At 39.6% G+C, this 17660-nt stretch overlaps 1 protein-coding gene across 8 annotated transcripts in view; it reads left to right on the top strand.

Moving 5' to 3' along the window:
- TRIP12 (thyroid hormone receptor interactor 12) overlaps nt 1-17660 on the top strand; it is a 67902-nt gene that overhangs the window by 12234 nt on the left and 38008 nt on the right. For 7 of the 8 annotated variants that reach the window (XM_042821140.1, XM_042821143.1, XM_042821144.1 and 4 more), the window contains one exon: nt 12753-12899. In XM_042821140.1, the coding sequence (XP_042677074.1) occupies nt 12802-12899 (98 nt within the window). In that variant the 5' untranslated portion in view covers nt 12753-12801. Of the gene's footprint in view, nt 1-2447; nt 2546-12752; nt 12900-17660 lie in introns of those variants that run through there. The other variant, XM_042821141.1, reaches the window with a different exon arrangement.

A 17660-nucleotide genomic window follows, 5' to 3' on the forward strand; every position in this document is an offset into this window, starting at 1 on the left:
AAAAACAAAAAAAAAAACAAACAAAAAACCATATATATAAAAAAACAACAACAAAACCAAGCCTATAAAACAAAGGCCACTCCCTTCCTTGAGATGCTCAGACTCTGTCATGAAATGGAATAAATATATATTGTAATGGCGTAAGCCGACCTTGATATTTGAAGCTACAACAACAGGCTGTTTTATGGAGTTGTCTTTCTAGCAAGTTAAAGTAGACATTTATGATTAAACCATTAATAAACAGTGCTATTTCAATAAGCACTGTTTACAAGCTACTGAACCTGTATGGAGTAGTTCATGGACAGGTTAGACTGTTTCCAAGTGCAGTACACAGTATCTGTGTACTTTCTACAGGAGAAGCTGTTAAATGCAAAGGAGAGGTACCAATAAAGTATAGGAAGCTTAGAAGGAAGACACAAAGTTCAACTCAGCATCTCTGGTAACAAATGGGTGTTGGAGATACTGCGACTAACTACTTCAAAGGTGTGAACTGGGGAAACAGTGGCAGTAGAGATGGCATGATGGGTAGAACACTTCGTTGCTCACTAATCTCATGTGGGATGTGGATGTGCATAACTGACTATCTTTCATTAGCAAAACAGATGTAGGATCAAGGAGAGGCTGCAGCCTTTAGGAAATAACTAAATTTTGCATTTAGTATGGTGAGATGCTGAGCAGAGGGAAGGAAGAAACTGTTCTCAGATCTTGGCCTACAGGTATTTTTTTTTTCCTTCACAAGCCTGTCTGCTTTGTTCTTTAATCCTTCCCTGAAGTCAGTCGTTGCCTGTGTTTGTTTATTACTCAACTGTTATAAAGAGGTGTTCTATCTTGCATTGTGAACAAGCAGTCCTCTTCTTTTGTTTGCCTCCAGTCTGCCCTACTAGTGCATTTTTATTATTCAGCCTAAAATAAATAGCGAGGGGAAAGGGATGTGCAGGATAGTTCTAAGTCTGTATGGCTGTCTTGTGGGCTTTTTAAGAAAGAGCAAACGTGCAAAAATGGTTGGTTTTGTTTAAGAGTTGGTGAATTTTGCATTTTATTTCAGTGCCACATTAACAGTATGAGCTTTTTTCCTGTTTTCAGAAATATTTCAAGGAGACTGGCTAGACAGATGCAGGCTTTGGAGAAAAACCTTTAGTCATTGTGCACACAAAATATTTAAAAGAAGCCTTGTCTTCCTTTCCTCTTTGCTTCCAGCTCTGGTTATGGTCTGCTCTGGATAAGGTACCTGTTTTTGGAGGTAATTGTATGTTGTCGCTTCACTTTCCTACATTAATGCTTAAAAGGTTGCCCATGTAGGAGGCAATCACAGACAGATTGCATGAGTAGAGGCTTATCAAATCAGCTGTTGTAATATCCAGATATTACAACAAGCCCAAACTCTAGAAGGTTTAGAGCCCTGCTTATTCTTTTGTAAGTATCTCACACCTGTGGAAAACTGTTCTTTTGATCTGTGTGATCTGTGAATCTTCTCAGTACACTGGAGAGCTGGAGGGTAACTAAAAAACGTTGAACAGGTTGAGGTGGCATGTTGTAGGTTGTCTCCTTGCCAGGCCAATAAGGAAACTTTCTTCCTACTCTGACCATCAGTAAGGAATTCAGGCGTGGGTAAACCTGGCCAAGTTAAAACTGAATAAACACACCTTGTTTTCCATAAAGATGGTAATCTAGTGGACTGTAACATATAGCTGTGGAGTTAAGGATGTTGCTTGGGTGAGGAAAATATGTGGTAGTCTGCAGGTGTAGGGGTAAGAAGCAGAAAAAGGGGCTGGTGCTAATCATGTGGGAAGGAAGGGGAGGAATTTGTCTTGCTTTTATTTGTATTTTAGGGGGAAAAGTATGGTAGGTTCTTGTTGAGCATAAAACTAAGATTGGCATCCTGCTAAAAATCAGGTTCTAATGTTAAGACTTGCTCAGGTTTAATATCTTAACTCTTTGTGTTCAGTCTCTGTGCGTGTGTATGATTTTTTTTCCCATGCTCCAGCCTCCATGTACAATGCCTTGTTTCTCATTTTATTTGTTAGTAATGATGAAGTGTGTTTATAGCAGGGTAAGCAGTCTCATCAGTATGCATGCTGTGAAGTTTTTTCTTGTATAAAGCTCAGTATTCAGGCTCTTGACAATTTTTTTTTTTTCCCATGACCTTTTGAAGTGCAATGGTATAAGCTAATGTTGTATGTTCTTTTGTGTAGTTATGTGAAAGAATAGCTCTGAGCATGGTAAACTCCTGATCCTATCATTGATAGGATCAGCTTAAAGGCAGTTTAATCCTCAGTGTCTAACAGGTGTTGCTCTGGGTGTGACTTCCATTTGTTCAGCTTTAAACACAGCTTCTTTTCTTTTTCTCTGTACATACATTATGTACTCTGATCCATGGTTTGATACAAGGTGAATGTCTTAATGGTGTATATTTATGTATTGTATAGGAATCTTGCTATGTAGCAGGCTCACGACTTCTTTGTGTAGCATTTGGGTGAGAGAAGCTTTGGAGGAGGGTGTGGCCTGCTTGAGATGGCACTGGGAAGGAAGCCTCAACACACATCAGGTACTAAATATTAATGATTTAAAAACAACAACAACAACAAAAAGGCAGCATACCACAAAACAATGAAAAAGCTCCCCAAAGTTTCCTAATTTGTCTAAAAATTTTCTAATTGTTATCTTGAAAATGCAAAAGCTTGACCTCCATTTTATCTATAGGTAAGAGGCAACTATTGCCCCCTCCCATTGAGGATGTAGATTTCTTCCAGCTTTCATCTTTTTTTAACACCTGTATGATTGAACAGGCTTCTCAACTCTTGGGCACTTCCAGCTGAAGGTGAATATTACCAACTGAAGACCCGATCTCCTCCCTCTTTACCTTCTTTTCAAGGTTGATCAGCGTAATGCCCTTAGTTAGACATGTAATTTTGGTTTCATCTGTGGCACTCTTCTAATCTGTGTGTACAGGCCAACTCCTTTGGTATTTTTTTCTTCTTGCGGTAACTTCTGTAAGATCCAGTCCCTGAGTTTTTTCACTCATATAGCTAATAGTTCTTCTCTGTTTCCTCTTCTCCTTTAGTTACCCAGAAGATGACTGACATCACTGTATACTGATTTGATCTTTGGATGGCCAAGCCATGTTTTACTAGCAGCTGGGTTCACTAGCTCTCTTAGAACTTAAGATTGCATGACGGAAGTTGATTAGGAGCTTGGCAGGGCTCGAGCAACTTGCCATGCCACAACTTGGAGCATGTATTGTGTAGCAGGCTCTGCAGCTAGAACGTAGCTGTGTACTGTATCAGTCTGTCATGTGATGCTGTTGCCTGTATCTCAATTTGGGGCTCTTCACTGACGGAAGCCCTATGCTGTTACTTTGCCATGCCTGTCTGCTTGGTCTTACTTGACCACCTGCTGCTAGTTTGTCCTCATCTTGGTGATTTCACAGATCTGTATTTTGTGAAGAACTGCTGCTTCTGTTCAATTTATTTAAAAAGTTGTACTCCAGTGACTGCTAACAAGCTGAAACAACTCTTGTGTAAGCACCAGGTAGCAGAATTGTGTACTGGGACTCGAATAGCACAAAATTCTCTGTTCAGTAGCTTGTTGACAGGTAAGAGTCAGTTTCAGAGTTCCTGTAAAGGGTGGAGTTAAGCTCTTGCTGTATCAGCTCAGTTGGCAGGGAGATTTTGATCTGATGTAGGTGGACAGAAGAAACTTTGGAAGTGCAGATTCCTTGCTTATGATGAGGTGGCTTAAATATCTCTGGACTTCTGGAGTTGAGCTTTTGTTGATTGACTCACAGCTGTCTAGACTGTACTCTACTGAACACACTAGCTGCTAGGTCCCCAGGCTTTTGATAGCCTTCATAGTTGTGAGCAGAAACAAAATGAATTGCTGCTGAATTGACTGAAGTACGCAAGAGAATTTAGTGTTTAATTGGTTTTAAAATCAAAACGAAAAAGCAAAAGCAAGACACTGAAAGCAGAAGCTACAGGTGTTGTAAACATAAAAACATTTACGTGGCATTCTGCTGCTGAGAGCGTTCCCTTGCTTTGTTAACGAATTCAAGTTAAATAATACAGTGATGGGAAAAACTTGCATTGAACTAGTTTTGACATGCCAGGAGGGTGACATGGGAGGGTAACAAGCTGTTCTGCTTGTTAGAAAGAAAGCGAGCTTAATTTGAGCGAAGTTATGCTCTGGCTTTGTAAATAAACTGGAGAATGGTTTTGATTGTCAGCTCTCTTGCTGATGTTCTTAGAAAAAGGAGGAACAATTGCTCTTGACAGGATTTCTAGTTTAGAAAGATGCAGAATATTAAATAACAATGAAGAATACGTGTTTGTGCAACATAAGAATGTTCTATTTTATTCTTTACTTTTTGTAACTTCTCTTATGGATGAGGGTCTAGGATTGGGATGATGCCAGTATGGTCTTCAGAACCAAATTGTAGTACAAAGAAGAGTGAAACAACTTGTATGCTTTCTATCCTCCTCTATCATAAGATAGAGAGCAGCAAAGTGATAGAACTGAAGAGGAATCCCCTTAAAACAGCATCCTGTTTGTTCCATACAGCTCCTTCATTTTGTCTCCACAGCTTCTGGTGCAGAAGAGGGGGCTATAGGAAATGAAAGCTTTTACAACCCTGATGTTATGTAACCTCTTAACCAGCTCTTGAACACAGTCAAGATTTAGTACCAATTTAATTTCTCAGTGCACTTAAATACTGTGGTTTTTTTTTCCCCCCAGCATTTTCGTGAAGGAATGGATTCCTAAGACAACTGAGCCCACCTTGTACTCTACATTTGCTTGTACAGAATAGAACATGATAGTGGGTTTTGGTTCCTTTTTGCTCTTCAAATGAATAGGAATGTTCTGCTGCCCTGTTTTTGGTGGTTTTTTTCATTTGTGGCCATCCCTTCTACTGATATGTTTCTCTTGGCTCTTTAGTTATTTTGTCTTGTTGACTGGTTATCAAGCTGTCAGTAGGAGAAATGCTCTTCTATCACTCTGATCAGCTTCATGTTTGGTATTTCAGTTTGGACCCAGGGGACCGGCTAATGTTTCAGTTGTGCTTTAAACCAATCCACTGTTTTCTTTCTAACCTGGTGATTGTTTAGGTCTCCATAATCTTTAATAGTTTGAAGGAAACTTAAAACCTTGTTTGCTTTTACTCAGCAGAAGGGCTGTGCAGTCTGAGGCTTTAAGTTCAGCTGACCTGCTAGGAGTAGGGATAATGCTCTGCTGCAGCTTGGAACATTTTTGTACCGTCACCATACTGTTCTTAGCAGCTGCAGGTTGTGTGATACTGTCTGCCGTTGTGAGTTTGCCCGAAACAGTACTTAATGTCTGACTTCTCTAGACTATACTTTTCAAGCTTCAGTATGTTGTGCTAAGCTGTCTTACAGTCTTTTCACCAATGGAAGTTGACAGTTAAGGATATTACTTTGCTGACTTGGGACATTTGTGTGTGTATGTAACCTGTTGGGATGACATCACAGAATCACAGAATTGTAGGGGTTGGAAGGGACCTCCAGAGATCATCGAATGGTCCAGCATAACAGCTGGGGCATTCTTCTTGTAAACAGTGCTGTGCATCTTTTTCAGAGACATTTTCAGGGCTCTTTTCTGCTCTGGGAGTTTTTTAATCTTCGTATTGATGTACTGAATTTTCCAGCTGCCAATTAGTTGTATAGTTTCCCTTATTCTGAACTGTGAGATCATGAATGAAGATATTTTTAGCTTCTCTCCCTTCCTCTTGTGCTAAGATTTTATCTTCCCAATCTCCGTTTTTTATTGAATACATGTATGTGTAGATTTGGTACAGAGAAACTTAATCTGGTGGCTACATCCTTTCAGGCTTCCAGTGACTTGCTGACATGGCTTTGTGTACTGCTGGAATGGGTAGCAGAGTTTGAGCTTTTGGATCCCACTGCAGGGAAGAGCTGGCTGCTTAATGTATCAAGAGCCAAAAGACATCGTAATCTCTTAATGGCCAGCTGTGTTGTGAAGTCAGTAGATCAGTGAGTAACTCTGCATGCTTGACTGACTTATGTGGACAGTTCATAGCTTGAGTGTACTTACTGGTGCTGGAGAAGTTTTCTGCAGTATCTGTAACTATTGCTATGTTTCTCAACTGATTGAGAAATGCTTCTACTTTAACAATTGCAGAGCAACTGAATTACCAGGAACTGTTCAATTGCAAGTAACTCTAGGAAGCAAATTTTTTTTTGTCAGCAATTTGAAAGAATCTGTCTCTAGTTTATAGCTTGTACATTGTCTGAAGCTAGTGAGCGCAAAAATGGTTATTGAGCTGGTCACGAGTCTGTCTTCATTGTCGTCTTTTGATATTTTAGTTCATGTGCATATGTCTTTGCTTTCCTTCTCAAGTTGGCTCATGTTACTGCATCTCAGTTTTCAGGAGCTGCAGTGGGGGGAGTGCTTTCTTGGTGCTTTGTGATTGCAGTGAGAAATAGGGCCAGAGTTGTTTTCTCACCAAGGTTGTATCTTGGACAGGTGCAGTATGTGTCCTTGCACAACTGTACATCTGGGCATGTCTGAGGTCTCAGGTCACTAGAATGATATCTCTTGCATGGCTTTTTATCAAATGCTTTTGCTGAAACTTTTTCTGGTAGTTGGTGTCTCTCCCTTGCATGTCCTTACACACCTGGCATGGTGTTTTGGTATTTAACTGGTGATGTCATCTTTCCTCATCAGGGGATCACTTATGATTCATGTTTTGCCTTTCTGCTCTTGCAGTGTATTTTGGTTTAGGAGTTGTTGCATGTCAGCAGAATTGGAGAACTCTGACACGACCGAAGGCCCTGCCTTCAGCAGGAGGCTGGACCAGGTCATCTGCAGAGGTTTCTTCCAGCCAGAGCTTTCTGTGATTCTAACTTGATACTTGTGCTGCAATTGAACCCTGTAGTAAAAAGGCATCAGGTCTGAACAAAGTTTGCTGTTAAATTCTGCTTCTGCTCTCATTAATATTTTAATAACCTTCTCTAAAGGAACTGACAAAGCCGTACAGCTTTAAGTTTACAGAAGTTCTGTGCTGGAGCAAGTATAGAAATGACACCTTCTGGATGTTCTTTTCAAGAACAAACTTGGTTTTTGTCTTCCTTTTCTGACTGAAGAAGTGTTTCAGTACCAACATGTTGGCTAATCTTCTTTGCTGTGGCAGTTTGTCTCTGTACTGAATTCACTTTAGTCAGTGTTTCTGGGCTTTTGCCTCTTTGCTTTTTTTTTTTTTTTTTTCTTCCCCCCCGACTTCAGGGGGTGAATCCAAAAAATAACATTATCCAACCCAGTATGTGATTTGGTGTAAATCTATTTGGTTCCTGTGTCAAAGAAGTTAATGTGACAAAATCAATAGATGCAGTGCAGCAGGTGAACTATAGCATGCCCTACCACTGTTAAATAATGTCATCAGCTTGTGGCTTTTCCACAGAGAGAAGATAGCAGTGAAAAGAAAGAAGAAACTGGGTGGTAGATTGCTTATTTCTGTGTTGGAGGAAGAAAGGCTTGGCATTCCTTAAGGCCCAGTACTTTCATACAACTGAGTGAGTCTTTGTATGAATGACACTGAAATTCAACATCCTTACTGTATCTTACGGGACTGTCTTTTTTTTTTTTCTTTTTTTTTTTTTCTCTTGAGTATGGATACTTGTCAGGCAGAAGGGGAGGGTGATGAGAATTTGAAAAAAGCGGTCATAGGAAATATTTTTTTTTCTAGGAAGTCTTCAATATTGTTACTCTACTCACTCCCTCAGTCATTCCATGAACTATTTGTACAAGCAAGAAAGGTAAAAGTCTGCCTGGGGATAAGAGCTTCTGCCTGCATGGATATTTGATGTGCAGGCTATTATCTGTCTGGACTGCAATAGAAAAAGAACTGGACAGAGGTTATTACTGTTGAATTTGGAATGTACTGAGGAAGAATACTGTGTGAAAATGAGCTGTATGGGATTTGATTTAAATCAACTAACTGGAATAAAAAATGCTACTTAATAAATTTGAGTCAACTAGTAAAGTGGTGGGGGTAATTGTATGAGTGCTTGCTTGCAAGACAAAGAGGAGATTGTGTTTGCAGGTATAGGAGGAGAACCTGCCCAGTGAGCAAAAAAATGAGGTGCATCTTTGAGGTCAGTTTAAAATGATCTAAGATTCAGCAGTTATTGACCATGTACAGGAAGTTCTTCAGTTTAGTAGTGATTACTTTCAACTCTAAAAGTAAACTGCCTACACTGATGTGGGGGAATATGAATCTGCAATTGTAGAATTCTTATAAGTATGCTGAATTCTGGGTTCTGGCTGTCAAGACTATAACTTTCTGGAAGAAAATAACCAGAACTTACTAAGTATAAACATCCTCATGTCTTTCTCTCCTCCTTCCCTCCCCCTTTTTTTTTTTCTTTCTTCTGTTTAATACTGGTTTCAGAGCACTATGCTTTGGCACTATTGCTTGCTGCTGCAGCATTGAAGAAGCACCTGTTCTTGGACCGAAGTGCAAAGGAGGTGGTATGCTCACTAAAGCTCTATGCCAGGCTGGTAAATGGCATTATGATGGTGCACTGTAGGCAGAGGTGCTTCACATACCTCTTAAATATTCCTTCTGCATCCTGGAGTCCTAAAGGGATTGGCTGGTGTATTTGCCAACTCACTCTTGATGGTATTTGAAAAGTTGTAGGCAAGGTGAAATCCCAGGTGACTGCGAAAAAGGTAACACTGTACCCATTTCTAAAAAGGTTAAAAAGGATGATCCTGGGAACTACCAAATGGTCAGTCTTGCCTCGGTGTCAGGGAACACCATGGGACAGATCGTCCTGGAAGCTAAGGCTCGTGGAAGGCAGTGAGGTGATACAGGAGAACTAACGTGGCTTTACCAAGGGCATATCCTGTTTGACCAGCCTGGTGGCCTTGTATAATGGTGTCACTGCATCAATTGACAAGGGAAGAGCCACTGACATCATCTTTCTCTGCTTCAGTAAGGCCTTTGACACAGTACCCCACAACACCCTTCTCTCCAAATTGGAAAGAGATGGATTTGAGTAGACTGTTTGATGGACAAAGAACTGCAGGAGTGAGTCCAGAGGGTGATGATCAGTGGCTCAGTGTCAGGATGGAGATTGGTGATGAGTGGTGTTCCCAGGGGTTAGTGCTGGTGCTGATACTCTTTAATATCTTCATCAGTGACATTGGCAGTGGGGTAGAATGTACCCTCAGCAAGCTTGCTGATGACAGCAAGCTGTGGGGTGCAGTCTACAGACCAGAGGGATACCTAGGGACCTAGAAAGGCTTGAGCAGTGGGCCCAGAAGAACCTCATGAGATTCAACAAATCCAGGTTGCAAGGTCTTGCAACTAGATTGAAACAACCTTCATCACCAATACAAACTGAGGAATGAAAGGATTGAGTGCAGCCCTGCTAAAAGAGACATGGGGGTACTGGTGAATGGTAAGCTGGACATGAGCCAGTAATGTGCTCATGCAGCCCAGAAAGCCAACTATATCCTGGGATGCGTCAAAAATAGTGTGGCCAGCAGGTCAAGGATGTGATCCTGCCCCTCTACTTTGTGCTGGTAAGGCCTCACCTGGAACACTGTGTCCAGATGTGGAGGCCTTAGTACAGGAGAGACAGAGGTCCCTGTTCAGTACAGGGGAGTTGGACTAGATGGCCTTCAGAGATCCCTTCCAACTCTAAGGATTCTGTGATAAGCTGGAGTGCAAGAACCTGAAAAATTGTTATGCCACTAAGACTCTTGAAAAGAATTTCATAAACCAGCACTGAAGATGATCCAAGTAGATTAGGGGAGCCCTCTTCTCATGGAAAGACCTGTTTGCTTTTTATAGGTTTTGTTACCAGTTTGCTGTGTCATGTTGTTAGTGGCTGTAGAGCCTGTTGGAGTGCTTTGGTTTACTCATTCTCTTTTCCTTCTAGTAGCTGAAATCACTGTCCAGCATCCTTCAGCAGGTACTTTTGGGTGCTGAATAATACTCAAATAGAGGCTTGTTCTGTATTTGTCCTTCCCCTGACTTTTAGGATTAAAAAAAGGTAAATGCAAAGGCTTCCACTGTAAGCTGACAGGTACCTTTTGTATCTTCTGTTCTTTTGGAACCTTGCCAGTAATGTGAGCTATAACATTCGTAAGAGTTATGTTAGTAAAATTAATTTCTGTGTACCTTTTCTTTATATTACTATAAACAAGACAACAGGTAGCTGTAATAAGGATGTGTTTATTACACCAGAAGAATATTATGCAAGCTGATGATTAGGTATCAGTGCTTTTAGGTGTCTTCAGGGGATACATTATGAATTGGTTTGAAACACTGTTTTGCTGAGTTCATCCTCAGTCTAAAGTGGGTGCTTATAACAAAAGCGTCTGCAGGTCAGTGCTTTTGCATCATTCTATCTGAGAACACTGAGTTGTGATTCAGTAAAAAAAGCCATGTTAGTTAATGTAAACATTATACTAGCAGAGGACCTGAGTTTAAAATTTTCATGTCAAAAAGGTTATCAACTAAAGAAGACCTGATGTACAGTTGTAACTCTAGTATGGGATGTGGGTGCTTAATGTAGCTGAGGAAATGTCTTAATATGACAGGGCTGCATGTGTGCGTTCAGCTGATGCACTGCATTGTGTATCTCCTTTGAGTTTAAGCATCTAAGGATGGAGAGGATAAAGCTAAGTGCTTACAGATAGCTTCGCTTCTCCAACCTGAGAACACTTCAGGTTTGGGAACTTCTGAGCTCTATTCCAGTTCTTCTAGTATGTGGAACTCGGTTGTGACCTACTGAGAGCATCACTCTTCCTGTGGAGCTAGTTGGCAGGGCACGTGATGCTCTGTGGCCTTGTATACTTTCAGTGGGATGGAAAGTAATGGCTTGATGTCAAAGGTCACAGCAAAGTCAAGAAGCTGCATCATATTTATAGGTGATCTGGGAGTTGTGGTAGCATGCTACACATTAGGAAACTCAGTTAACTTGAGAGATTTCAATATATGTGTGACTCAGGATGTATCTTGATTTGAAAGATGCCTTACAGGACAAAACAGCTGCCACATCGTTATCTGACACAGCTGAAAATACCTTGGGTGTGACTGTGTGCTGCCTGTGTCTGAAGCATGGGCTGTTCAGGCAGAAGGATGCTGCATTAGGGCTTCTCTGGATGGTGTCAGGGCTCCAGGTGCTGGGATTACTTCAGCATCTTCTGGTGTTATGTGGAAAAGCCTGTGTACTGACCCTAGAGGGGAAAGCGTGTGGCTGGTGCAGGAGCAGTGCTGGAGTAAGCATTATTCCTTGCACAATGAATTTGTGGGGAATGTGCATTCTTGCAGTTGGTATGAGAATTATGACAACTATTTTAAATGTGACTGACAAGTTAGCATAAGCACCTTATTTAACCCTCGGCTGACCTCTCTGCTGATGATGCTGCTTCCTCCTTCCTGAAAATGACTTCATAACACCTGTCTCCTTGTGGGTGTTTGCACAGAGACGTCTTTTCATTTGTTCTTTGAATATAAAGAAATAAAGAGAATGCAGAATGGTATTTGGCAGTGCTGTGATTGACTTCGGCTAGGTCCTCTGGGTTTCTTACAACTTGCAGTAGAATTAATCTTAGGATTCTGTCTTTCTGCTAGCTTTTGTTCAATTTCACAAATGCTTTCGGAGGAATAGAAATGGCAGACAGTACTTGCCTGCCTATAGTGGTAGTGGCAGATCTTCACACTTACTTTACTGGAGCCAGTAGAATTGGAGCTGAGCCATACTTACCTGCAGATGAAGTGATCTTTACTCCTGCTGTCAGACTTACTGTGCTTATAGATATTACAGATACAGAATTAGCAAGTAGACTGTTGTGTTCTTAAATCTGGGTTGTTTTCCTTGTTTTCCTTCTTGTGGCTTTCTATACTTGTGAAGGTAGTGGTGTTCTTTTTGTTTTTGTTTTTTTTTTTTTTTATTTTTTTATTTTTATTTTTTTTTTTACACCAGGTTCCACATGATCTTAAAAACAGTGGAACTGGATTTGCTGCTTATGGTCTTGTTCCTGTGTGTTTTGTTTAGAATTTCTGATTTAGCAAAGTGTACAACATCCCCTCTTGACTGAGGACTTACGTGACACAATCGTGAAATACCTCTATTCCTGAAGAGCAGTTGGCATTGTGGCATTGTTTTTAAGTGACTATGCACTTTCACTAACTCTTTTTCTAAAATGTTTTTTCTCATGAGCTATGTTCTTATGAACAAGAATTTGTTTGAAGCTGGGTCTTTTTTTTTTTTTTTTTTTTTTAAATTACGGTATATGTTTCTGTAGAGATGGACTTTGATAAATCTGAGAAGGAAGCAGTAACTTCTGTTAGCTTGTGGATACTGCTGCCTAGTCTTCAAACTAGCACTGTCATCTGCAGTGAGTTAAAATTCTTAGTTACTGTTAGATCTCTACAAGGCATTGAGGTTTGACTAGTTAGTGAGGTTTTTCCTTTACGTTAATAAATACAAGTTCTCTTGAATAGCATTAATTGAAGTGCTGCTTTTTTAGCAGACTGTGTCCTGTGTTTAAATATACATGCTGGAAACTGGTTGCTCTGCGTAAAAGGTGTAAATGCTTTCCAGAAGAATCTTGTCCTGTTTGTATTTTAAATAAATTGAAATTCTTTTACTTGTTCAAGCTTTTACTTGAACAATAGCATTTTACGTTTTGCTTCTTGAGGCATGACTGCGAGTCTTCACGTCACAGGTGTTATGAGTCTCTCTTTTTCTCTTGTCTTGCAGTGAATGATAGTGTCTAGAAAGGGTATGTCCCTTCAGGAGAGAGGTGCCAATGTCCAACCGGCCTAATAACAATCCAGGGGGGTCACTGCGACGTTCACAGAGGAACACTGCTGGGGCCCAGCCACAAGACGACGCAGCAGGAGGAAGGTATGATTGCTACTCTTCAGGGTGTCTTCATGTATAAAAGCAAAGTTGATGTGATTTTTAGGGGATGAGCTTTCCTGCTCTGAAATTCAAATACTGAAATTTGAGTAAAATGTTTTCATAAAGGTTGTCTATGCTGTTATTGCTTAGCCTGAGAACATGGAGAATTCATTGTAATTGAGCATGCTCAGCTAGATCAGCAATAGTAAATCTATGTGGAAAAAGTGTAACTGAACTGTATTGCCCAAATCACTGGTAGTAACAAATTCCTCTCCCTTCTTCCTTGCCTGATGAGTCTGTAGGGGGCTGGCAAAGATAAAGGTCTGTGAAACCTGGGGAAAACCTGTATTCCTTTTAGGAATACCAGTTAAATCAGTACCTTCTGTTCCTTTGCATTGTATGTTAATTCTGTGTAGCTTTTGAATAGTTTAATGACGAAAGGCTTGCCATGTCTTAATATACCAGTGAGCAAGTGGACTGAGTAGTATCTGTTCTGATAACTGATAGCTCATGTGGTGCAGAACCTTGAAATTTTTCTGTGGATGCTGACTGTATAATAATTGCCGTTGAAACTAAAAAATAAGTCTTCACCAAGTGAAGCTTGTTTGGATATGTCGTTTAATTTTTTTAAGTAATACTAGTCTAAATAAGAAATATGTTAGTACCATTGTAAACAACATCTGTCTGTGTACTCTTTCCTTAGAGATGTTACAGGTGTGCATGTTTGAATACGTGCACTTTAATCTTGGGTTCTCTGGTGTATTAAAATGTTGAAGTTTAGTCTCACCAGGTAACAAGCTCTTACTGTCAAAGGTTTGAACTTCACTTTGTAATGACAACAAGTGGTAGATTTCTCCCTAGTTTAAGGGTTAACTGAAAGCATGGTCATTGTTTGAGAGATGTTAACTATTCTTTTAAGGAAACTTTTAAGGAAATAATTCCCTGAAATGGAGTTTTGCTTTTTCTAATCACTGCACAAATGGAAAAAAAAAATAGTTGATAAACACAAGGCTTCTGCCCAGTGCTTGTACAGCTGCTGTCATATATACCTGGTTATTTTGCAGGCCAGCATTGTTTTTGAAGAATATTCCTTCCTTAACTACTGTTTAGGGAACATAGGTTCTTGAAAATAGGATCTCTGCTGTCTTCACAGTTATGTACAGACATCTGTGGTTAGTAAAGCATGTAAAGGCCTGGGTGAAAGCACACTGGTTAATGTGATCTTGATGATGAATTCATTTTCTGTGTGTTCTGACTGTAGTAAACACAGGAGCTTTCTCAACTGAAGTCTGTTGTAAAAGGAGGTTGGAGAGACTTGCTGCTTCTGTTCTGAAATGTTTTTGCATGTCTCTGGCTCTTCTACAGCTTAAAGGCCTCTTGCTAGAATTCAGTTGATTTAGCTTGATGAGCAGCTACTCATCACTTATGTAAAGGCTTTAGAAATTGTCAACTCCTATCTGGTCTAATATACAAAAAAGAAATGCGAAGTTTTCTTTTCGTGACGCCTTTTACTGGCAAATTTGCCTTACATGGGTAACAACAGCACAAGCCATTTTGTTTTAGACTGGACTGTATTTATGTCACTCTACTAACTTTTACCCTTGCTATCAAAATGAGTAGTGAAAGCCTATGGTGTGTTTTATACTGGATTTTACTTGTGATTTCACATTCAACACACTAACTTGATCTGACCTTTGAGTGCACGACTTGCAGTTTTTTTTATAGAATAAACTGATGTTGGACTTACCATGGAGAAAGGTTGTTGCATCACAAATTGGCAGTAAGCTTAGTATCTGTCGTGCTTTTCTGGAGAGAGGGGAGAAGAACGAGAATCAGTAGCAACCAAGGTGTGTGTGAAAACAGATTTATAAACAAGTAAATTTTTTCTCCTAGTTCTCACCTCTGTATGCACCTAGCCAAAGCTGCCTCAAACTGAAACATCCTTTGCTTTCAGTCAGCAGTGATATTCAAATAACTGTGCTTTGGGTGACCTGCTGTTATGGATGACGTAGTATTCCCAGGTTAAAGTATTCATTGTTATCCTCACCATTTAGAATTATTATTATTATTATGGCACTCTTCTAATTGTACAGCAAGAAAATCTGTCTGAAAAATCTCTTGGAGTATTTGATGTTGAAGAACTCTGCAGGCTTATAGGGAAGGAGTAATGATAAAGTTTCCCTTAGCAGTGCTAATCCGAAGAGGAGGGGGAGGCAAGTATTGTTGATGAGTGTACTTTTCATTTAGGAGGGAGAAGGAGGGGTGGCAGATACTATTGCTTTCTTACTTCACTAACTACAGTATCCCATCTCTTGGCAAACTGCTTAGTCTTAAGTCTTCAGTGGGGCCACAGACTGCTTCTGAGCCACCACTTCAACAGCAGCAACTTGAAAGTGTTGCTGCAGGCATGCAGATCCTGTCTGAAAGAACCGTCTGTTTCTTTTGATTAAAAGCAGTGCCTTGGTGTATTGATGTGGAGTAATGGAAGTGGTCCTTATACTTAGCACTGTGTACTGGTGTTGCAAATACTGTTTTCCAGTGGCATGAGCTCCACATTGTCATCTCTACTCATCTGATGTGTTGAGGAGCATTGGTTAAGTGGGATATTAATTTTTTGTGAATACAGCCACAGAGGTTATGTTGTATTTGAAAGTGTGGCACTCCATACAAGACAGGCTTTTGGAATATCATGCTTATTCTTGTGTATTTAGAATGAGAGTTTAAATGAAGGAAAAGATGCTTGCAAGCTGCACAGAGGACACTGGAATACATTTTGGACTGTCTTTTTTCAAATATTAAAGTCAGAATAATCTTTCTGTCAATTACACTAATTTTGTTCTAAGTAGGATTTGGTTTTGGACCAGTTGTGATTAAAATGTTGATGCCATGCCTGAGGACTGTGTGAAAGCTAAATTACCAGCCTTGAGTTGTGGGTGAAAGAACAGGCAGCTCGCAACCTTCCACCAAGAATCACTCTGCCTGCTGTCTCTGTAACTCCCGTAGCACTTAATCCAAGTGTGAATCTTTGTTTTGAGCTCATCAGAATATTCTAACTACTTTTGTATGCAAGTTGACTTTTAAACAAGACCTTAAACAAGCTGTCATGACCTCAATATAAATTGGGACAATATTTGTTAGCTGATCTGTGGTTCTCTTAACTTTGTCCTGCAGTGTCTTCAAATTATCAGTCGATTTGCCCTCATGTAAATCTTAAGAGAAGGGGAGCGAACAGTTGCTGTTGTCTTGTGTACCTACTTTGCAAAGTCAATGATAAAACTCAGAATGAGAAGTGAGCACACGAGGTTTCTGCAAACAATTAAAAAAAAAATCCTCATTTCGGATTCTCTGCCTGTTGTGCTTCTAATGGTACTTTTCTGGTTACATAAAGGAAGTAATAGCTACTCATGTTACTTCTGGTAAAGCAAATACAACTGGTCTATATGATGCAGTATTCACAGTCTCAATTATAGATTGTAGCACTTAGATTGGACGTTGGTATGGAATTATATTTGTAAAGCTTGTAGGAACCAGAAGACTTGAGAGGAAGTAAGTTTGGAGCTAGTGACAACTCTTCAAAGATTAGCTAAATATTTGATGTTTTTGTGTATTGCTTTTGCCACATTTTAGTTTAAAAGCTCAAATTATTTGTATTTTTTGAACACGTGAAGTACTGAGTTGAATCCAGTTCTAATTAAATTAAAACAAAAACTTCAAAGAGAAAATTTCTCAAATATGTTTCGGAATAAATGAACCTTGATCAATTAGCTTACATAAAAAATATTTCTGCCAAGTGCAAATTATGTAATAACTTCAGTTACTCCCATAATAAAAGTATTTCAAGAGGAAAACTCAATTTCATACCTTACTCTTTGAGGGGGAAAAAAAAAATCTAAACACTCGGGATTAGATGAAATATTTCCAAGTCTACCTTGATGGAATTAGCTGTAAGATTAAGATTTAGCTTTATTTCACTTTTTTATAGTTAAAATTATTTTTCTTTATTTCTCATACTAGGAAAAATGATTGAAATACAGAGAAGATACTGTTCCGTTTTTTCAGATTTATTTTCTTTAGCTCAGTTTTCCAGAAGTGTTTAGAATATGAGCTGTTTATGTGCATTCATCTGTCTGAGTAACTGGTGCTAGGAATACTTTAGGAGAAATGCTTCAAGAGACAAACAGAAAAGGAATTATTTCAGGAGAAAGTTTAAAAACAAATCAAAAACAACTTGAGAATGCTTCATTAGTAGGAAAAAAAAAAAACCAAATCAATGTTACCAAGAAAAACACTCATAATAGTCATAGTTTGGTATTTTGACTCTTAGCAATTGTTATTGCTTGATTCGTTAAACTAAGTATGCTTTTTCCTACCAAGGAAAGTAGTCAATAGTGTGTTAAGGTCTCCTTGCTCTAGCAAGATTGCTGATTCTTGGTCAGAAAAGTGATCTGAAAACTTGGGGAGCACTCACCTCTCCCACTTACTCATTTGGCTGAAACTTTCTGATGTTTGTTTGGGGTCATACGTGGGTTGGAACTCAAATCTTCTATTCCCATTCCCCAGCCCTTGCATATGATTTAAGAGCGTTTGCGTAGTTCAGCTCAGAAGACTAGATAGCTTGGGCTGATTGCATGTAGTGCTAAGTCTGGAAACAATTAACATGTTTTATGTTGCTTCTACCAGCATTAATGTGAGACTAGTTTGAGGTTAGTAGTGCTCAGGCATTCTGTATGGATAGAATATGAGCAGCTGAGATTTATAGTTGTC

The sequence above is a fragment of the Centrocercus urophasianus genome, unplaced genomic scaffold, assembly GCF_019232065.1.
Source record: "Centrocercus urophasianus isolate 14NV4802_14NV808 unplaced genomic scaffold, USGS_Curo_1.0 seq_19, whole genome shotgun sequence".
NCBI lineage: Eukaryota > Metazoa > Chordata > Aves > Galliformes > Phasianidae > Centrocercus > Centrocercus urophasianus.